The sequence below is a fragment of the Heterodontus francisci genome, chromosome 42 (genome assembly GCF_036365525.1).
Source record: "Heterodontus francisci isolate sHetFra1 chromosome 42, sHetFra1.hap1, whole genome shotgun sequence".
Classification (NCBI taxonomy): Eukaryota; Metazoa; Chordata; class Chondrichthyes; order Heterodontiformes; family Heterodontidae; genus Heterodontus; species Heterodontus francisci.
Window position 1 is genome coordinate 10,237,391 of NC_090412.1, and position 23,167 is coordinate 10,260,557.

The 23,167-nt window shown below is 45.2% G+C and overlaps 1 protein-coding gene across 19 annotated transcripts in view; it reads right to left on the reverse strand.

The window, feature by feature from the left end:
* Positions 1–23,167, reverse strand: part of zmiz1a (zinc finger, MIZ-type containing 1a) — a 388,755-nt gene that overhangs the window by 34,045 nt on the left and 331,543 nt on the right. For 13 of the 19 annotated variants that reach the window (XM_068020549.1, XM_068020546.1, XM_068020544.1 and 10 more), the window contains 5 exons: positions 11,388–11,541; positions 7,228–7,342; positions 5,233–5,456; positions 4,074–4,272; positions 1,577–1,870 (listed from right to left, as the gene is read on the reverse strand). In XM_068020549.1, the coding sequence (XP_067876650.1) occupies positions 1,577–1,870; positions 4,074–4,272; positions 5,233–5,456; positions 7,228–7,342; positions 11,388–11,541 (986 nt within the window). The remainder of the gene's footprint in view (positions 1–1,576; positions 1,871–4,073; positions 4,273–5,232; positions 5,457–7,227; positions 7,343–11,387; positions 11,542–23,167) is intronic. The other 6 variants (XM_068020552.1, XM_068020548.1, XM_068020551.1 and 3 more) reach the window with 3 other exon arrangements.

Genomic DNA, 23,167 nt, shown 5'->3' on the forward strand with positions numbered 1-23,167 from the left:
TCAAAACCTTCAATCTGTGTCCCCTAGTCCATGTACCATTAGTTAACGGGAACAGTATTGTCTAACTTATCTAAGCCTGTCATAGTCTTGTACTTTTCTATTAAATCTCCCCTCAATCTCCTTTGTTCTAAGGAGTGATGCCCAAATGTAGGCAAGCATATTCAGAACATGGGGTGGGCAAGAAATTATATGTTCAAACAGGAAAAACAGGACTATTTAAAAGATGTACTCAAAGTCAAATTTTGTGGAATATTTCAATGATTGAAGAGGTCACACCAAATGATGCATGTATTGTTAAGCTTTCATGAATACAAGCACATCCAATTTGAATGTATTTATCAGTAGTGTTTTGAAATACTGCATCACTGCAGACTGGTGTGCAATTGTTAATTGTATATTGTTATGCAGATTGCTTCTATATCTTTTGTTAAGTATTTTTTTTTGAGGACTCATATTTAAATTGTGGAGATGGATTCACTGGAAGGCTGATGATTTCATAGAAGCTGGACTTTGCTTTGTTGTTGACAGTTCATTGAAATGACACAGAGATGTTGTTTAAAAACAACCTTGCTGGAAGTCATGTGCTTTAAGCCTAATATACAACAGAAACCTAGGGGACCTGGGGAAGATGTTTATAGAGAAGCCAAATGTCAAGGTTTATGGAGGTCAAGAGGTTGACTTTCTGTTTTGGGGTTTTGGAGTCAGTTGGGGTGTGAACTGTTTTAAAGACAGTTGACTTTGCCTGCTCACCCAGCTCAGCTCTTTCTCTACCTCTTTGAAGAAACCCTACAAAGATCCATTGTGGGAGAGCTAAAATCCTTGGTGCTGCATCTCTCCTGTGAAACTAAAAAACCCTGCAATTGAAGTGTGCTGGCTGAAACCCCTGATGCCACGTCTCTTGGAAAGCCTACCAGACGATTTCTCGACATCTCCAAAACAAAGATCTGAGTGACCCGTCTCCGTATACCCGGACACCAGACCAACAGGGATAATTAACATCCTTCCATATCTTTTCTTTTTTGCCTTCAAGAATTAGCAAGTATTTGGCCAATTTGTCTTTTTTTTGTAACAGAACTTCTGTTTTTTTCGTGCACGTTTGGAATTTAAAAAGGGAACTTTCATATATTTGTCTGAGTTTTAACGCTTTGCTTTGTTACTGGATAAGTCTTGCTTGACAATAAACTGATAATTTTGTTGTTTATTAAAGAAACCTGGTTGGTGTATTTTATTCTGGGATAAAGAGTAGAGTAAATGACTGACTGAATCGCTAACTGGGTAAACATTTAAAAAGTATATGTTGTGACCTGCGGAGAAGTGGGACTAGAAAAGACAGTGCACTCCTCCCACCTCGGTCGTAACAATATTAATGAGTGTTTAATTGTATTCAGATGATGGGCATTTATCAAAAGAAGCTGACTGAAACTGTAGTTTTTGGGTTTGGATTTGCAGGTTTGTAATGTGTCTCTAAATAAAAGCTTATACGAGTGTAAAGATTAGGATCCAGTTCTATCTTACACTGTCTGGCTTTCTGGAATAGAACACACAATCAAATGCCTGTTACTCACCAGGTCTGTACCTTAGTTTTGCTCACCTCGCCTGGATATGGCCTTTTCACTCCCTGCATAGGCATTGGCTGTGATGGTCTTGGGCCTGGGTATCCCTGCTGTGCGACTCTCTGGCTGTGGGATGCAAACACCGGATTCATCCCTGGTGGCCTGGGCTGGTTGATGGGCATGGGTGGCCCACTCATGCTGGATGGGGTCATTCCGCCTCCCATCCCTCCTGGGTTCATGTTGCCTTGCATGGAAGAGGGTCCTCGTCCACCCTGCTGATTCATGAACTGACTGTTGTAAGCCTGCGCTGGGCCCATCTGGAAAAGAACAACCAACCTTGAGAAAGAAGCTTTGAGAAAAGAAACAGGGGGGGGGTGGAAATATTAGGTTAGAAGTAGTGTGTGTCAAAGCTGATGCATGGCACCGTGATGGTTAGTATTCTGCGCTGCAGTCGCAGTAACTGCAGTACAAATCCGAATCAAAGTGCAGCTTGCACTACATCTTGACCCCGGAAAGGGAGCACGTCGTGTCTATCCTTTCACAATCAGTAAGCACTGGAGGAACTGGAGTGTATAGTCAGCACCAGGAACACGATGTTTTAATTTCATAACTTTCTTTTAGTTTTACTTGTAATGTGGAGTTTATTGCCAGTGCTCCTTTAAAACGGGGTTCATTCGATTTCTTTTGATGACACCTATGTCATCCTAATTGGCATTTTAGAGAAGAGTTAGAACCAATGGGCAAGCTGCACTCTTAACATGTGCCAGCTGTGGCTCGCTGGATAGTACTCTTACCTTCAAGTCAGAAGGCTGTGGGTTCAAATCTCACTCCAGGGGCATGTGCTGACACTCCCAATGCAGTACAGATGGAGCACTGTATTGTCAGAGGTACTGGCTCCCAGAGGAGATCCCTCAATATCACAAAAAACATTCGGAGTCTCTTGTAATTTATCTTGCTGCTGCATTTCCTACATTACTGCAGTATTATAGTATTTACAGCACAGAAATAGGACATTCAGTCCAAAAGGTCAATGCTTGCGGTTATGCCTCCTCCCACCCCCTCATCATCTAATCCCATCAACCATACATAAGGGTATAGTAGCATAGTGGTAATGTTACTGCACTAATAATCCAGAGGCCCGGGCTAATGATCTGCAGTCATGGGCTGGAATTTTACAGTGGGCTAGCGGGACCCCGACCACAGGCTGAAAAGTCGGTGGTGAGCCTGCCTCCACCGGGCCTGGGGATCCAGACTGGAATTTTACGGTCCCCAGGCCCTAAATTGGTCTTGGGCGGGACTTTGACCTCATTGAGGCAGGAAGTCCCGCCTAATAGAGCTGCTGGCCAATCAGCAAGCCGGCAGTTCTTCGTCCCAGCAGCGCCATCTGAAGCGGTGGCCACTGCTGGGACTACACCCAGCTACAGGATGATGATGGACAACCCCGGAAAAAAAAGGTACATTTTTAGGGCCTCACCGGGGATAATCAGTTGGGCCCCGGCAAGGTAAGGGGGGCCAGTTAGGGTGGGCGGGGGCCGTGTTGTGCGTTGGGGCCGGTTGGGGCTTCAGGGGCGGCCCTCCATGGGGCACAGGGTGCCCGATCAGGAGGGCCCCCCACCAGCCCGCAAGAAGGCCACCTGGTTTCATCAGGCGGGCTTTTTGAGGCCTCAGCCTCCCACCAGCCAAGAGTAAAATACCCGCGGCGGTGGGTGGAGGCCCTTAAGTGGCAGTTAATTGGCCACTCAGGGGCCTTGTTTGGCCTGGGTTTGAGGGGTTGGCTGTTTCTCACCACCACCACCGCCCCGCATAGATTGGCAGCGGAGGCAGGAGCAGGTCAAGAAGGGCCCCCCCCCCCACCCCCCAGCTTCCCACTCCATTTTATGCACCCACCCCGCCCTCCCCTGGCTGCCAGTCCACTCTTTTGGGGGGCAAAAAATTCCGGCCATGAGTTCTAAACAAATCTGGAATAAAAAGCTAGCATCAATAACAGTGACCACAAAAACCTATCTGGGTCACTCATGCCCTTCAGTGAAGGAAATCTGCTGTCCTTATCCAGCCTGGTCTATATGCAACTCCAGAGCCACAGCAATGTGAAATGCTCTAGCAAGCCACTCAGTTGTATTCAATAAGGTGGCTCACCACTACCTTCTCAAGAGCAATTAGGGATGGACAATAAACGCCCACATCCCATGAATGAATAAAAATAATCCTTCTCAAGTGCTCATCTCGTTTCTTCTTGCGAGTTCCACATTCTAACCACTCTCTGGATAAAGAAGTTACTTCTTCTGAAGTGACTACCCTGCAAAAGTATTTCATTGGCTGTAAAGCTCTCATCAGATGTCCATTGGTCATGAAAGGCGCTATATAAATGCAAGTCCTTTCTTTTGTTAACCCAACCAAAGCTGGAAACTCAAACTGCCAAGGAACCTCCATGCCAACACACCACAGTACCATGACCATCAGGCATTCAACTACAAGTTATAAATAAGACCAGGCTTCTTTCAATGAAGACAGCACCCTTACCGGTCCATACTGGTTCATCTCCTGGTTCTGCTTCTCTTGCAGGGCAGCCACCGTAGCGGTTGCAGTTGCGGTTGCTGTTGCTGCGGCGGCCGCAACTGCTGCTGCGGCTGCCGCAGCGGCTGGCTGGGTAAAATCTGTTGGCGGCCTGCTATGTGGAGGAATGCCCATGGAGCCAGGGGCATTAGGACCACCAGGGTAGCTGGAAGAGAGCGGAAAATGAACAGTTGAGCATCATTCCTCTCAATAGCAAAAAGAAAAGCAGAATTGAAGCCATTGGACACACTTTCCGCAGTTTCAAAGGGATGAGAAGTTTGGCACCAGTCTCATTACTAAACTGGCAGGAGTATTGCTGGACAGTGATACAATATATTGGGGATGCACTGTGCTGTGCACAAAGTGAAAGGGCAGTGGTTAGTGCTCCAGATTCCCCACATATGTGAGGAGGTAGTGAGTGAATATCAACTCATCCTTGGAAGGAAGGCATGAAGAATCAGACTGGATTGTGCACTTTCAAGGGCCAAGTAACGTATGGGTTTGCCTCCTTCTCACTTGGCAAAAGAATGCTATGTTGCTTGGGGAGAGGAGCAAGGAAGAGAAGATTTTTTTATTAAACTAACAAATTTGTGTCCTGAACCTGTGCGGTTCAGTTCTATACCTGTGGAAGTAGTGAGTGAAGACTTTGGCAATTTCATGCCGAGGGAAGGGACATAAGAAGAGAGGAGTCCTACCAGGGGAGCTCCTGGCACATGCTGCCAGCAAGGGTCATGTATGGCAGTCTGGGAAATAGCCACGTCTTGGCCTCCTGGCTGCAGAAGGTCATCCGGTTAGGTGGACAAAGAAGTGGATAAATCATTGGGAAGAAAAGGAGGTGCTTTCATCAAAATATCCGAATAAAAACCGGAGGTCAAAGAAAAGAACATTGAACAGGAGTACTGGGATATGTGAAAATTATTCAAGCCGGGACACTCAGAAACACAAGTGAAAATTTTCCCAGCGTCATTTATTTTCAGCCATCTCCACATACTTCCATAGCTCAAGTCTGAATAATGAACATTTGCTTTTGCTTTGGAGCTTTGCCGGCTCCGTATTGTGTGCGTTCCTCCAGAATTCTGGAAGTAGTCTCTCTCGTGTTGAAACACCAACGGCACGTGTGCTTTACCTGCTCCCAAAGTTGCCACTTCCAGGGTAGTTTGGCCGCCCGTACATGCCCTGCTGCATGTATGCTTGGTTGGAACCGCCCTTGCTCGCAGAGAACTGCTGCTGCTGACTGGCAAACTGAGGCGAGTTTATCCCAGGGTTGTTTGCCGACATCCCAGAACCCATGGGGTTGCCTCCTGGAGTCATGGGGTTACTAGCATTTGCCATTGGATTTCCCAGCACCTGCTTGCAGGAAAAGAATGTAACTGTATTAAAAAGGTACTGAAATAAGGCAGCACAGCATCATAAATGGAGGATACACTCTGTATTGTAATGCCCCTCAGATTCCACAATCTAGCCCCCATGGTTACTTGCACTGTGATCAACTTAATTCAGTCTTCTCTTTTTAAGCTAGCAATCTTTGCCATTGCAGAGAGCTCACCACCTCCACCCCCCCACCCCCAACCCATTCCATTGCAAGAACTCCCTGATTATGAAACACGAGTGCAGTTGGGTAGGCCCAATCCTCTTTTCCCTTCCTGTCTCAATTGGCACAACATGCGACATAACAGCTTGGACCATTGGATCATTGGGCGGCACAGTGGCGCAGTGGTTAGCACCGCAGCCTCACGGCTCCAGGGACCCGGGTTCGATTCTGGGTACTGCCTGTGCGGAGTTTGTAAATTCTCCCTGTGACCACGTGGGTTTTCGCCGGGTGCTCCGGTTCACTCCCACCGCCAAAGACTTGCAGGTGATAGGTAAATTGGCCATTGTACATTGCCCCTCGTGTAGGTAGGTGGTCGGGAATATGGGATTACTGTAGGGTTAGTATAAATGGGTGGTTCTTGGTCGGCACAGACTTGGTGGGCCGAAGGGCCTGTTTCAGTGCTGCATCTCTAAATAAATAAAAATTACATTCTTTCAGAGTTTAGACGGCAGGCTGCTTTTTGGACAGGAAAATGTCACCTCTGACTGGGTGTCGAAGCATTTCTCCCCCCTCCTGTCCTGGTTCTTCAACTGGAACTATCTGCTCTAATCCCATTTCTCCATCCCCTTTCCTGTTTCATTTCATTTTCTTCCCTTCCAAATACTTATAAAATACCCTTTAAAACATTACAGTATCTGTCTCAACAGACACTTGTGGCAAAACATTCTACTTGTGTGTGAAAAGCTTTCTTCAAACTTCATTCTTCTCATGATAATCCTATTTGAAACAAGATGAGATGATTTTCATGCTCCAAATTTCTTAATCTTGAGAATCTCTGCTGGCTCCCCCCCTCTCTTCCAGCGAAGGAAGAACTATCTTTTGATCCTGTCTTCATAATTGTAACCTCTCATTTCTGGTATCGGTCTAGTGAATCTTAGTTGTATCTTTTCCATGTTTTATAAGTCCTTCCTATAATGGAGTGGCCACTGTAGAATGTAATATTCCAATAAGGTCCAACAACTTCCACGTACAAATTCGTCATTACTCCTTTGTTTTCATTTTCATGCATGAACCACAGAATCCTATCTCTGTTCACCTGGGGTTTGAGTCTGAATGATGGCTTCCAGAACTGCACTCAAGTGGCCCGTCTTCATGCATGTGCTGATACAATGAGCATCAGTCAGCGGATCAACCTCACAGCTGCACCTGAGCCTGTCCTTACCTAACATACACAGACACGCTTTTCCCACAAGAGGGTGACTGCATGTACATGAAGCTTGGCTGATTTTCGGGAGCACTGAAACCAATTGTCCAGTTGCTACTGCTAGCCTGGCTGAGGTTAGTTAACTCAGCACAGAGGGCGACCTTCTTGATCCATGTAGCTTGTTCTGTCTTTACCAACTGAGCCATTGGTGGAGTTTGGTGGTTGGTTTTCAGCTGTGTTGGATTTCTGGGCTGCCACATCTTAATTACAAACAATTGTTGTAGAAGACTCTCATAATTTTATTCATTATTTGCCTCTAAGATTACCTGATTACCTGGTAAACGAAAACAAATGACGGCAGAGATACATTACGGAACTGACATTACCTGGCTTTGTGATGTGTTGGTGACTCCCCACACAGTTGTGACTACAGACAACGACCCTGGTGGTTGACTTGTGTTTTGTTGCCAAGGGACAGGGTCATAGGTGAATGACCCATCACTGCATGAGAGAACGAAACAATTATTGCAAGCCAGCCTTGTCAGCTCATCCCTCCAAACCATTCCCAACAGTCATACTACAGGATCAGAATTCTGAACTTCCTCAAGCAAAGTCCTCAAAATGAATGGATATCCTAAGTAGGTTGAACAAGCTGTGCTGAGCTCAAGTTGAGATCAGCACAGCCTGAGGTCAACTGGAGATTCTTCGTTAAAGACAGTTTCTGCCCATGGGTAAATACTTGGAAAGGCCAGGTTAAAAATAAACTATACAAAATGGCTGCCGTCCTTCCTTGTGCTTCAAAATACTTTTGACACTTTGAAGTTGGCTGGGACGACCCATGAAGCAAAATATATAAAAGCAGATCACCCGTGGCAACCTTCACACTAATGCTAGGGGGTGTATTTAGGGCAATCAAGATATTAAAGTGAGATAGCAGCAGAGGGAAAACTTATTAAGAACTTTATTAAGTTATTAAAGATATATCTGTTCATAAGTAATGGTTAAAAACAGCCGCAGTTAAAATGGTTCATAAGTTGCCAAAGGTTATGGATGTGCAAGGCTATTCAGCCCATCTTAATTAAGGATGACCCTGGAGTTTCCCACTGCATCACTCAATTGGTTCTTAAAAGATTCCAGGATTTTGGTCTCCACTGCTCTTCCTGGAAATTCATTCCATCTGTTGATTTCTGTTTGCGTGAAGAAGAATTTTCTGGTACCTGCCGTAACTTTATCTTTTCCAATTTGAACCTGTTCTCCTTTTGCTGGTGTTTTAGTTTTAGTTTTAGTTTTAGAGATACAGCACTGAAACAGGCCCTTCGGCCCACCGAGTCTGTGCCGACCATGAATGATCAATTGCACACACGCACACACGTCATTGGATAGCGAGTAGGAGTAGACACTTGGCTGATTTTCACTTCCTTAACTCCGAAGGCATCAAGGCTATATATGAATCACCTCTACTACTGTGGCCCTGGCTGCAATCAGCTGACTTTCCCAGTTGATCTATATCCTGTTGTAACCTTAGACAACCTTCTTCACTGTTCACTAGACCACCAATTTTGGTGTCATCTGCAAACTTACTAATCATGCCCCCTACATTCACATCCAAGTCATTAATGTATATGACAAACAACAGAGGGCCCAGCACCGATCCCTGCAGCACACCACTGGTCACCGGCCTCCAATCTGAAAAACAACCCTCCACTACCCCCCTCTGCCTCCTATCACCAAGCCAATTTTGTATCCAATTTGCTAGCTCACCCTGGATCCCGTGTGTTCGAACCTTCTGGACCAGTCTACCATGCGGGACCTTGTCAAAGGCCTTGCTAAAGTCCATGTAGACAACGTCCATCGCCCTGCTCTCGTTAATCCTCTTGGTCACCTCCTCGAAAAACTCAAATTCGTGAGACATGATTTCCCACGCACAAAGCCATGCTGACTATCCCTAATCAGACCTTGCCTTTCCAAATGCATATAAATCCTGTCCGTCAGAATCCCTTCCAATAACTTTCCCACCACTGATGTAAGGCTCACCGGCCTGTAGTTCCCTGGCTTATCCCTGCTGCCCTTCTTAAATAAAGGCACAACATTAGCTATCCTCCAGTCTTCTGGTACCTCACCTGTGGCTAACGATGATACAAAAGTCTCTGCCAGGGCCCCAGCAATCTCCTCCCTTGCTTCCCATAGCATCCTAGGATACACCTGGTCAGGCCCTGGGGATTTATTCACCTTAATGCGCTTCAAAACCTCCAACACCTCCTCCTTTGTAATCTTGATATGCTCCAGGATATCACTGTCCCCTCCCTTGAACTCACTAGCTTCCATGATCTTCTCCACGGTAAATACAGACGAGAAGTATTCAGTTAAGATCTCGTCCATTTCCCGTGGCTCCACATGTAGATTACCACACTGATTCTTAAGGGGACCTACTCTCTCCCTAGCTTTTATTCTTAATATACTTATAGAATCTTTTAGGATTCTCCTTTATCTTATCTGCCAGGGAAATCTCATGGCCCCTTTTCGTCCTCCTAATTTCCTTCTTAAGTGTACTCCTACATCCCCTATACTCTTCGAGGGACTCGCTCAATCCTATACCTGACATATGCCTCCTTCTCTGTCCTGACCAGCCTGTTTCTATGCTGTTTGACTATGACTCTAAAAACCTGGGGGGCAAGCTGGGGAATAGAACCTGGGACATCCTTTACCTGTGACTCAGTAAAACTGATCTTGCTTATATTGGCCAGTGTTCTCACTCCTGAATGCTATCCAGTGTTCCCCACCGGGTGTGAACCTGGATTCGATGCTTGCCACAGTTAAATCGTTGGCCAAGACTTGCCATCAATGATTAGATGAAGCCTCTCAGGCGGAGATGGCAGGGATAGGGCTGGCGGGAGGGTTCGCATTAGAGCAGAGAAGGCTAAAAGGAGATTTGATAGAGAAGTTTAAAATCCTGGAGGGTTTGGATAGGTTGACAGAGCGAAACTACCTCCAATGGCCGACAACCAGAAGGCACAGATTGTAAAGTGATCGGCAAAAGAAGCATGAGAAAAGCAAAAAGAAAATGCAACGAGTGGTCAGGATTTGGAATGAACTGCCTGATAGGGAGTGGAAACAGAATCAATAGTAACCTTCAAAAGGGAATTGGAGGGATAAATACTTGAAGGAGAAAGAAATTGCAGGCATATGGGGAAGGTGGGAGGGCGGAACTAACAGGATTGCTCTTTGACAGAGCTGACAGCGCAGTCTGCTTCTGCGCTGTCCTGTTCTATGATTTTACAATTAAAACTTTGTATTCTCGCTCCACAAGCACCCGTCATTCACCACATGCGCTCCCTTGCGAAGTTTGCTGGGAATTTTGCGTCGTCACTGTGCGGGCCAATCCTACCGTGCACAAGGGCAGCTGGAATGTTTACCCCAATTTTAGCCTCATGACTGTTTATCATGTTACACTTTGCTGAATAAAAGCTGAGCAGCAACTCACATCCTGGGAAAGTGAGAGCGGAAAAGAAAACCAGTGGCTTTACTGAGCGTTGGGAAAAACAGGTGCAGTCTTCTCAGAATGCTTAGCGGCTCTTTGTCCTACTATGTGTTTCTCAGCTCTTAAGAGGTGCAAGTGCAGAGACACCAGAACAAAAATACTTGTGCCGCCGCGCTGAAATGGCCTGTAATTTCATGGAACACAACAGCTGAATAAAAAGGCAATTCTCTAAGACTTAATAAACCCATACATGTGTCATTTTGAAATCATTCAACAGTAATAATGGGAGGGCATTATTCAGAAGCAGTTCCATAGACCAGGAGGTTGGTGACTAGTTTCTGCTCAATAAGCTTTGTCAGTTGCATTAATAAAAAAAATTTACGGACTCACCCAGCTAATTAACAGCAGCAATTCAATTTTATGAGGTTCTCAAAATAATGTTACTTTATAAATAAATTCTCAAACAGCTATTCCTAGCAATGTGCCTCCGAATGGATATCACGCCTTATAGACTCTGCCTATGGTTTTAGCAGCTGCACATGGGTGTATCGTTGTGCAATGGAGGCGTGCAACAAACCAACACTCCGCCACTTTCTGTACCTAACATGTCAACAGGTCAGTTGTAATCCTCCCCAAAAACATGCCTCAATTTTCATCATCAAACAGCCTCCGGACACACTCTCAATGCACTGGTGCCTTTCTTCCTTCCCTCCTGTTCTCAAATTACACCTGCTTCAAAAGCTGCCACTGAGGCACAATATCATTGCTGAGGTCCAAGTTTGGTCACAGCGAGCAACAGATCACGGACAATCTCGGCGAGCACAAAACCATGCATGCAATCAGTTGCTCACATCCTCATCTACACAAAGTATTAACCCTTGAAACTCCTATGCCAGCATTCTGTTGTGCAAAGTTATTGAGGGGCAGCACACTGCTGCATCTCCAGGTATGGAGATTTTACACTAGTTTTGTTAGCAATTAGTACAATGGTCCCCAGCTTCAGGCTGCAGACCATCTCTGTGGGCAGGAAGAAGGGAGACGGTAGAAATCTTATCGATAGTAACTGACCTGTGGGGCCCAGGAGGGAGTGTTGGTTTCATGGAATTCATAGGGTTCATGGATGGCTGCATCGGCAGTTTACCAGGGGTGTCGTTATGACGACTCTTCTGATGGCGAAGTAGCAACAGTCGGCCTAAGTCCTCGCACCACGATGACAGGAGAGCTGTGCAGAGAGAAAAAACCCATTATAAGAACCTTATCTTTTGTTATATATTGTTATATTATCTGCACAGTGTTAGGAACTAGTTGTTTTGTGTAAGTGTTCCAGTGAGGGGGGACCACATTCACAGCTGCACTGGGGAGTCATATTATATGTAACACAAGAACCAGTTAAACCAGGTTTTGTAGCAGACAGTATGGTGCTGTAATAAACAGACTGACTCCAGCCTTTTCCAAGTTTAAAGTGTGATTCTTTCCAACATCAGGGAACCAGAAAAACAACATAAAGACATAACATCCTTCGACAAGAATTGTTGACAAGTTTTTAAAAAATAACAGACACATTAAAGTCTTTAAAGTTATGAAGATCAGCTGGGCTTGTGTTCAATGCTGGTCATGGGACAGTTACTATTAAATCAATCAATCACACACACACTCACAGACAGAACTCTCCTGCGTAAATTATCATCATTAGTGAAACAGACAAAATGGAGGCCTCTTCATTGTTGATCCAGATCATACTGCAAACACTCACAATCAGACTCAACGCAACGTCCACTATCTCTGTAGAACTGACCCATCCTCATTGATCTGTCATTTTACATCTTAAAAGAATTACTAATTTTTCTGTTCGTGTTTTTTTTATATTTGTGGTGCGATTGGGGTAATTTATACTCATCTGGGACACACTTACGATAATCCTATCAAGCCTTAAAAATTTCTGACGTGAAGCTGAAGGATTTATTTATAGCACGAGTAGCTTTGCTCTGTAGTTGTCTGGCTTTTTTTTTATTGCAGCACATTCAACACAAGTGCCTAATAAGAAGGATCCCAGACTCAAAGCATTTAACTAAAGTGTTAATGTCTTCAGAGGGAGCTCAGGTGGAGAATTAGCTCATTATACCAACATGTGCTCTGTCCTACTCCACAGGAATTTGCAGGATGTTCTCAGTAATTGATAACATCGGCAGTGCCCTTATTATGGCTATTCTTGAATGTGAGTGGCCCTGGGGGACATTTCAAACAGTGCTGTGAAGTGGTCAGTGCATATTTGGGTTAAGTGAGAGAGGGGCTCAGAGTTACTTGGTGCTTCATCACATCACTCAGAAACATCTCCAAGTACACTGGACACCTCAAGCTTCACCCACAGTGAGTGCTGAAGGCGTTCATTTGATGGTGATGGTGGATGATCTCAGGTGCCCCTAATTCTGGGAGAGGGGGAGTTTCAACCACGGTTCCTGCTCACCATCTAGTGAGCTCTGCTGGAAAGGTCAGCCGTGCGTTTGTCTCAACTGACACAGCCCACAAAAACCACGGCTTGCAAGGCAGTGCGACAAAGATTTACAAGGATGATGTCAGAACTGAGTGGTGATAACAACCTGACAAGACTGAACAGGCTGGGGCTCTTTTCTCCAAAGAGAAGAGAGGGTCTTTAAAACTATGAAGGCATTTGATAGGGGAGACACAGAAGATGTTTGTGTTTGCAGGGGAGTCCAAATCTGTAGGCCATAAATATAAGATACTCATGAATAAATCCAATAAAGAATTGAGGAGAAGTCTCTTTACCCAGAGTGTGTAGAGAATGTGAAACTCACTGCCATAGGGAGGAGTTGAGGTGAAGAACATAGGTACATTTAAGGGAAAGCTGGATAAACACCCTTAGGGGGAAAGGAACAGAAGGTTATGTTGATGGGTTGAGATGAAGAAGGGGAGGAGGCTCAAGTGAAGTATAAACACTAGCATGCACCAACTGGGCTGAATGGCCTGTTTCTGTGCTGTAAATTCAATGCAACTCTTGCATTCATCCCAATGGTTCTTAAATATACTGAGTAAGGTGCTGGATGACTGGTGAATTCTATGGTCCTGTGCAGCAGCTTCCCAGCATGACTGCACTGTCCTTAGCGGGAACAAGGCAGGAGATGGAAAGGGGGAAAGGGGTAGAGGGGTGGGGGTGGGGGGGGGGTGGTGGGGGGATGTTGAGAAGGAGGGAACTGGAGATGGGGAAGGAGATGTTTAAAAAAGAAAATTAAATTCCCCGTTTAAAATGTTGCCTTTATTAGTTCTTTGTATCAAAACCACAACAGCCTAATGCAGTGCTAGTTCTGCAGCATTTTTGCAAAATTCTTAGATGGAGTTCATGGTTGCAAGCACCATTTGATAGTTAACTTTGAAGCTACGTTGAATATTCTCCTAAGGGAATTCAAGTAATGCTAAAACTGTGAGAGCCACTAGGTGGCAGCCTTACCAAGCCTTTAAACTAACAGAGCCATACCATCGGGGAATGAATTTACCAATAAGCGTTTGATCACATCAGATGCATCACTACAAATGTGTCGACTACAAGCAGCCCTTGTCCTTTTTACCCACCAGATACTGTCACTGCACTGCAGATGTCATTGCTGTTGAGTGCAGCCTCTTTACATCAAGCACAATGCTGGGAATGCCACTGAGAGGAACAAAGTGCATATCCAGACAATAGGCAGCTATGTCAAAACATACATACACACACTGCAGCCTCAACAGCACACAGAGGGCCCACACTGCTCTGTGCGACAGAAAACGGCCATTTTGAGAGGGATCAGCACCAGCAAAGAACTGCTGTGTACACACACACACACACACAAACACAAACACACCACCTGACGGTGTCTGCTTGGAATGGCTCGATTCTGAACGACAATTAAAAGGGGCCCCGGGCTAAGTGACAGGGCGGCTTTGTAGACTGCAAACCCACAGCAATTTCTCTTCAAAAAGCCTCTCATTTTCAGATTCCTTCCACCCCATTGTAAATGTTGTGAGAGCTGTAGCCGTCCGACAGTGAACATGGAACCAGTCCGAGTAACAAAACGAAACATTCCCTGAAAGCACAATTTAACTCTTTCCCCACTACCACCCCCCTGAGATCACGAAAATCGGTAAAACTAGCTCAAATACGCGTTGTGCTCCAAAGTTGAAACTGTAATAAATTATTCATCTTCACTTGTAATTTTCTCTCTGTCGCAGGGATACCAGCAGTAAACGCAATCGACATTCATCGAGCAACAGAATGTGTGCAAACTGACACCCTCCTAAACAGGCAGGCTGTTAAAACAAAATGGCTCACACTATTTAAAAGGCTCGGCTCAGTGTTTCTGTGTCACAGTCACACACAACATATTTTTATAATATGTTCATTTCTAAAACATATATATTTTAGGCTCTTATACTCCAGTAACATGACTGGGAATTATAACATCCCCACCAAACATAAAAGCCAGCACAAGATAGGGGCAGGAATAGCAAGACATTATGATCAGTGCATTAAAAAATCAACTTTCTCTTTCTCAACTTTTCTGTTCTGTGTGCTTTCCCCCTTGCCTGCTGCAAAATCTAGGGCTGAACTCCAGGTTTTGACCTTCTGATAACTGTACGAATGTTCATCTACAATTTGTCACACTGCTTATTTGACATCCAGTACTGGATGAGCAGAAATTTCCTCCCGCTAAATATTGGGAAGCGTGCAGGCATTGTCTGTCTTCGGGTCACCACCACAAACTCCATTCCCTCACCATAGACTCCATTCCCTCACCACAGACTCCATCCTTCTCTCTGGCAACTGTCTGGGGTTGAACCAGACTGTTTAGTACCTGGGTGTTGTATTTGACCCAGGGATGAACTTCCGACCACATATCCATGCCACCACTTAACACCATCTATTTCCATCTCCGTAACATTGTCCAACTCTGTCCCTGCCTCAGCTCATCAGCTGTTGAAATCCTAAACCATGCCTTTGCTAGCTCTAAACTTGAGTATTCCAACACACTCCTGGCTGGCCTCCCATCTTCTGTGCTCTGTAAACTGGAGCTCATCCAAAGCTCAGCTCTCCTTGTCCTGACTTGCATCAAGTCCCGTCACCCGTCATTCCCGTTCTCACTGACCTACACTGGCTCCGGGTCTACGACGTCTCCATTTTAACAGTCTGATCCTTGTTTTCAAATCCCTCCATGGTCGCTCCCCATCTCAGTCGCCTGCTCCACGTTTCTGCACTTGGTAAAACTTCACTTGATGGAATTGCAAGCACGGCCACTACCTGCACTATTACTGAAACGTGCAAGTTACAAAATGAACCATGAAACATAATTGCATAGAAATTGTGCTTCTCCCACCGGGGCAGCTCTGACCACATTCAGAACCAGAGAGGAATCTCCTTCCCCATTGCTACAAACATACAACATTAACGGGCAGGAACTGACCAGCTGGCCAGTCATGCTTGGTCCACACTCATGATGGCTGCATCATCAAGGCTAACACTTCACCCAGCAAGCCTCTCAGCAAAAGGCACCAAAAAGCAGACAGAATCCCAGGGCCAATAAGGGGAAAAAGTAATCAGTAATATTCCTCTCCAACCCCCTCAGGCAAACAAAACCAGTCCGGGAGGGCAGATGGACCAAGCGCTATCTATAAAAACATTTACCTTCTCATAAGTGGAAAAAAAAGACAGGAGACAGGAGACTAATTAGAAAGCTCTACCAAAGAGCTGGTGCCGGTACAATGGGCCAAATGGTCTCCTTCTGTGCTATATCAACCATCAACTTGGGACGATCTGCTCATATGGTACGTCCAGCTCCCCAAACAGATATCCACTGACTCAGAGACCATGTGTATCAGAGTTTGAAAACCGATTGTTGCAAGTGTTACAAATCTTTGTTATTCCTCAAGCAGCGACCCTTTCTTTTTAACACTTCATATCTCCAGCCAACCCGTGCTATCCTCAATGCAAAACTGGAATACAACAATCATAAATAATTCATTCTTGGGATACAGGCATCAATAGCAAAGGCGCCATTTATTGCCTATCACTAGTTGCTTTTGAGAAGGTGGTGGTGAGCTGCCTTCTTGAACTGCTGCTGCACGTGTGCTGTAGGTACACCCACAGTGCTGTTAGATAGGGGGTTTCAGGATTTTGACCCAGCGACAGTGAAGTAAAACCTGATAGATGATCAAGTCAGAACGGTATGTGAGATACTTGCTTTTTTCACCCCCCCCCCCAACGCCCAAACTAAGAGGTCAGCTAAAAGCTGAATGCTGCTCTGGTATTAAGCCAGATCAGATCAAATCCAATTCCCAGCCTGGTTGGGTCAGCTTCTCATGGCTAGGGTGGCAGACAGGATCCCCCAAAATTAGCTTCGGCAACCCCTGGGCTATCGAGGTGAGAAAATAAACGTTTGTAAATTTTTTTAAAAAGAGGCTGGCCAAAAGGAGGAGACAGCAGCTAGGGGTAGCTCTGTCAAATACATCGAAAAGAATGAATAACTGAATAAATGCCTACAAATGAGCACTTAGACGGACACAAAAAAAACTTTGCAACACATCTCATTCTGCATCTCACATTTATTTTTAAGTATGTGTAGGAGCTGAACTCCACCACCATCTGATCAAGAGATTTGTCAAGATAGAGGTTAGAACAAAAATGACACGACAATTGTTTTGGAGCTGATTAAAATAATAAAAAGGCATGAACAGTGGGCAGGAACCAATCTTCCTTCTAGTCACAGAATCCAGAACCAGGGGACACAAGCTTGGAATGGAGCTAAACCAATTTAAAATGAATTCAGGAATAGTGTCTTCACACAAAGGCTTGTGAGTATGTGAAACACATGCTCCCAAAAGGCCATAGATACAAAATTAATGGATGGAAGGTGTCATCAACAGTGCCATCAAGCAGCACTTGCTGAGCAATAACCTGCTCAGTGACGCTCAACCAGGGCCACTCAGCTCCTGACCTCATTACAGCCTTGGTTAAAACATGGACAAAAGCGCTGAACTCCAGAGGTGAGGTGAGAGTGACTGCCCTTGACATCAAGCCAGCATTTGACAGAGTATGGCATCAAGGAACCCTAGCAAAACTGAGGTCAATGGGAATCAGGGGGAAAACCCTCCACTGGCTGGAGTCATACCTAGCTCAAAGGAAGATGGTTGTGGTTGTTGGAGGTCAATCATCTGAGCTCCAAGACATCACTGCAGGAGTTCCTCAGGGTAGTGTCCTAGGCCCAACCATCTTCAGCTGCTTCACCAATGACCTTCCTTTAATCATAAGGTCAGAAGTGGGGATGTTTGCGGATGATTGCACAATGTTCAGCACCATTCGTGACTCCTCAGATACTGAAGCAGTCCGTGTAGATAATATCCAGGCTTAGGCTGATAAGTGGCAAGTAACATTCGCGCCACACAAGTGTCAGGCAAAGACCATCTCCAACAAGAGAGAATCTAACCATCTCCCCATGACATTCGGCATTACCATCGCTGAATCCCCCACTATCAACATCCTAGGGGTTACCATTGACCAGAAACTGAACTGGAATAGCCACATAAATACTATGGCTACAAGAGCAGGTCAGGGGCTAGGAATCCTGAGGCGAGTAACTCACCTCCTGACTCCCCAAAGCCTGTTCACCATCTACAAGGCACAAGTCAGGAGTGTGATGGAATACTCTCCACTTGCCTGGATGGGTGCAGCTTCAACAACACTCAAGAAGCTCAACACCATCCAGGACAAAGCCGCCTGCTTGATTGGCACCCCATCTACAAACATTCACTCCCTCCACCGCCAACGCACAGTGTGTACCATCTACAAGATGCACTGTAGTAATGCACCAAGGCTCCTTAGACAGCACCTTCCAAACCCGCGACCTCTACCAACTAGAAGGACAAGGGCAGAAAATACATGGGAACACCACCACCTGCAAGTTCCCCTCCAAGTCACACACCATCCTGACTTGGAACTATATTACCGTTCCTTCATTGTCGCTGGGTCAAAATCCTGGAACTCCCTTCCTAACAGCACTGTGGGTGCACCTACCTCACATGGACTGCAGCGGTTCAAGAAGGCAGCTCCTTCTCAAGGGCAATAAATGCTGGCCTGGCCAGCGTTGCCCACATCCCGTGAATGAATTAAAAAAAAAATTGAGGTGTTTAATAGGGAGAAAGCTACCACCTTATTCTCCAGTCCTTCTTCACACAGAGGGTGGTAGAACTCTGAAATTCCTTCTCCCAAATGGCTGTGGGTGCTGGCGGACAATTGTAGCTGGCATGACTGAGACTGATAGACTTTTTATTAGGTAAGCATGTCCAGAGATATGGAGCTAAGGCAGGAAAATGGGCGTCAAAGTACAGATCAGCAAAGATCTAACTGAATGGCTCGAAGTTGCTGAATGACCTACTCCTGTTGCTATGTACTTAGGGAGAAAGGAATACAGAAAAGGGACAGGGAATTGGTTTTAAAAAGAGCCATGATTAACCAATCAGTAGAACATGCTCAATCGAAGTGACCTACGACTGTTCCAATGCTTGAAGGGACTTTTCTCTGTTTAAAAGTAGGAGGTGTAGTTCTATGGATTTTGGTAAAGAAGAGAATTTTTTGTAAGTCAACAAAAGAAAGCTTTAAAGGTTGTTAGCGTTGGACACTCGGTGTGAAGGTTCAGGCACAAATACTGGCTACTTGGGTAAGAGATGGGGGTACATGCATGGAACTGCACCCCTTCTATCAGGAGAGGAGTTGTGGGAGGGAGGCAAGGGGAAGAGAATTGGGGAGGCAGAAAAATGATGAAAAACACAGGGGTTCCTTTGAAGAGAGTGCTTCAGGAATCTCAAAAGATGTGCAATGAACACAACTGTAAATAGTAACTTTTTTTTCTGTCTCTAAAGCTGTTTCGTATTTTCTCAACTCAGTTTCTTTAGATTTCCACTCTTTCACCAAGAATGGACGGTTGGCCCCTTGATATTGCTGTGTTATTAGGCACCAAGATGTGTACAATTGTATAGAGAAGCTTCTGGGTTCTGCTTGGCACCTCAAACACATCCCTGTCCCTCGCCATCTCAAAGGCACAGTGTGGGGCACTGCAGATACAAACCTGCGTGTTGCCCTTCCTTGGCACAGCCCCAGTAACACTGCACTTTGGAGCAAAATTGCTGTCAGACAAAATAATTTTCTTTTTACAAAAGGGAAGGAAATAGTGCAACAATCTGTCACTACTGCAAGAAATGGTCTTTAAACTAAATCAATATAAGTAACATCAGTCTTTGAGTGTGAGTATGCTCATGAAGGATGAGTGGGGTAGCTTCTAGAACTGTCCGACCCTACAGCACTTGATGCATGATACTGCTTGTGAAGTGCTTTAAATGCACTCCAGACATCACTACCAAATATTGACTCCCAAGTAGACCAGCTGCTCTGGGACAAGCCAGCACTTGACAGCACTTCCGGACAACTTCAAGATACATCAGTCCGTCAACTAACTGCAGCAGCAAACTGTTCTCCATACTGCACTTCTATCAGGATCATCCCCAGGACATGTCAGAATGGAGAGAAAAATTTTCTTTTGAAAAAGTACCAAGCAGTTCTAAGGTCTGCATCACATGCGATACTTCAGGATCTTTTACAGTTCCTGGGTAAAAAGAAATTAAATTCTACATTAAATTCAGGAGCTAATTGTGAAAATGCAATGAGGTAAGACGCAGCAACGATTCCAGCATAAATCCCAAACGAAACATGCCTCTAGGGGGGTGTAAATCCTGGCAGTTAGTTACCCTGGTTGATTAAAGCCAACTCCACAGAACAGCAAAAAGCCATTTGGCTACTGAGTCTCAGTATCCATTAGTCATAACAGCACTTGTTTTCAGAAATTCCAATTCTATGTCCTTCCCTTCATGCTTTAGCATCCATACATTCCACACAGTGTCCGTCTCCTTCTAAAAAAACTCAACTGATTCTGCATCTGATCTTCTGAGGCAATGTTCTCATAGCCATTTTCAATGGAAGTTCTGCCTCCTCCTCACTTGTGCCTTATCATTGAACAAGATCCTCAAATACCCCAATTACCGCCTGCTCCTACCCAGTCCTGCCTAAAGAAAGGCCAATGAACCAGAGATGGCAAATAACGTCAATGGAAAGAGGTGAATTTTTATAGCGCCTTACACAAGCATTTACCATTCCCCATTTACAGGCAATGGAGTGCTTTTTCTGAAGTGTTGTAATGTAGGATATGCAGCAAGCAATTTGCACACAGCAAGTTCCCACGAACGGCAATGTGATAATGACCAGATAACCTGTTGTTAGTGATGTTAAATGAGGGATAATTGCTTGATAAATGCTCAAGACACAGGGGAGAACTCCCCTGCTCTTCTTCAAAATAGCATTTCTTATATGTCCAACTGAGAGGGCAGTCAAGGCCTTGGTTTAACATTGCATCCAAAAGATGGCACCTCCAAGAGTGCAGCACTCGCTCAGTACTGAGTGTCAGCCATAGATTTCTTTTATGCTCAAGTCTCTGTGGTGGGATCTGAACCCATCACCTATTCCCACAGAAACCATAACAGCAATAAACCATACCTTAGAGATCACAGCTGGTCGACTGACAGTTCCTTGCACCACTGCTTTTCCAATAGAGACGTTGTTCTAAGACTGGTGTCCTGTGCCAAGGACACGACTTTCTATCAGAGATGCCTCGTGCACCAAGTTCTGATCTCAGCTGCACCTTTGGATGATAGAGGCTGGGACCGAGAGTTTCCCTGTGCAACAGACCTGGGCACTGAAGGTGTTTGTATTGCATGGAGAACTGAAGGTTCCAAAAACATGGTCGACTGACGTGTTGTAAATGACAGACTTGCCGGGACAAAGAAACATCTCAACCAATTTACAGAAACAACAATAGGTACAAGGCACACCTAGGTATTAGCACTGTGATTAGTCTCAGCTGAGACACTCATCTCAGGTGCTACACACTTCATGGAATAATCCACATCCCCAGTGGCAACTTGGCTTTGTTCCTTCTTTGACGTGGTGTTACAGATAACACAACAGCAACTATACTCCCAAAGAACTTCATGGACTGGGAAATGCAAGGGATGTTCTGAGGCTATGAAAGGGGCTACTTAAATGCAATTTCTCTCTTTCTTTACTGGCTATCATTGCCAGCAATTCCTCCCTCTCCCAACCCACTGAAGATATTTTCCCCTAAAATGGTGACATTTGAAGAAAAATTATATTAGCGTTCTTGGATTGAGTGGATGGAAAAAGTCACAGACTGGGCAGTTTTTAAAAATTCATTCTTGGGATATGGACATTGCTGGCAAGGCTGGCATCTATTGCCCATTCTTAGTTGTCCTGAGGGGGCAGTCAACCAGGTTGATGTGGGACTGCAGTGTCTTAACTCCCACTAGGTCCCGTTCCCCTATCACCCCTGTGCTCACTGACCTACATTGGCTCCTGGTCAAGCAACGTCTTGGTTTTAAAATTCTCATCCTTGTTTTCAAATTCCTCCACGGCCTCGCCCCTTCCGATCTCTGTGATCTCCTCCAGCCCCACAACCCTCTGAGATCTCAGCACAGCTCTAATTCTGGCCTCTTGTGCATCCCTGATTTTAATTGCTCCACCATAGGTGGCCGTGCCTTCAGTTGCCAAGGCCCCAGGCTCTGGGGTACCCTCCCTACACCTCTCTGCCTCGCTTTCCTCTTTGAGGACACTCCTTAAAACCTACCTCTTTGACCAAGCTTTTGGTCACCTGACCCAATATCTCCTTTTGCGGTTCAATGTCACACTTTGTCTCATAATACTCCTGTAAAGCACCTTGGGATGTTTTATTATGTTAAAGGCTCTATGTAAATACAAGTTGTTGTTGGAGTCACATATAGGCCAGACATGGGGCAACGATAGCAGATTTATTTCCTTAGAAAGGACATTAGTGAATCTGTTCAGCTTTAATGACAATCTAACAGCTTTATGGTCATGTTTTCCGGAGGTACAGTCCAGGCGGATGCTGTTTCATGCCCGGAACACCAACGTGGGAATTTTATTCATCTTTTCTTCCATGAGCTCCAGCAAAAAGATGGAAGCTTTGTTTCACAATGAATTTTGACTTAATGTCAGGAAATAAAGCACATGCTCCACTGCCTGATTTGTGTTAACCTCTGTGTATCACCCAGCAATATTTTTCCAGCTTTCTGTTTGCTGCCTACTAAACTCACGAAGCACCACTTCTGGACAGGAATCAGCCTCCTCAACTTGGCTTCTGTTGTCACTTCCCTCTTCTCCTGCCTCGTTTTGCTCAGCTCTATAAAAGGCACCTTCAGGCTGCTTTCACATTGAGCCATTGAGCCTGTGCAGATGGTTTCCATTCTTACTGGATCTATCAGGCTGCCAGTCAGTGAGTGTTGCATTTCGGAAACCAGCCACCCTAGCACTGGTCTTGTGCTTTATACGAAGCAGCTGCCCATTAATTGCTTTCATGCTGTGACGTGTCCAGAGAATCAGGCAAGCTTACTTTCGGATCACCAGTAACTGTGCAAGGCCTGCATGGATGGTACTGACATGACTCTAGGCCAATATTAAAGCAGCTAAACTGCACTTGGCTGGTTCATATGGTTGGAGAGTTACGCCCATGCTTTGGTTCCCCATGTTTACATTACAAAAACTGGGCCCCAACCCCTGAAATATGCATCTACAATTTGACTGTTGGGATATGGGAATCTCTTGAAGCAACATAAACATGAGAATCTGGAACACGAACACAGGCCTCCCCTCGATTACTAGCCAAAAGAGCAATGTATTTGGCACCCCAGAAGCACCAAACACAATTAATGCAGTTAATATTAAC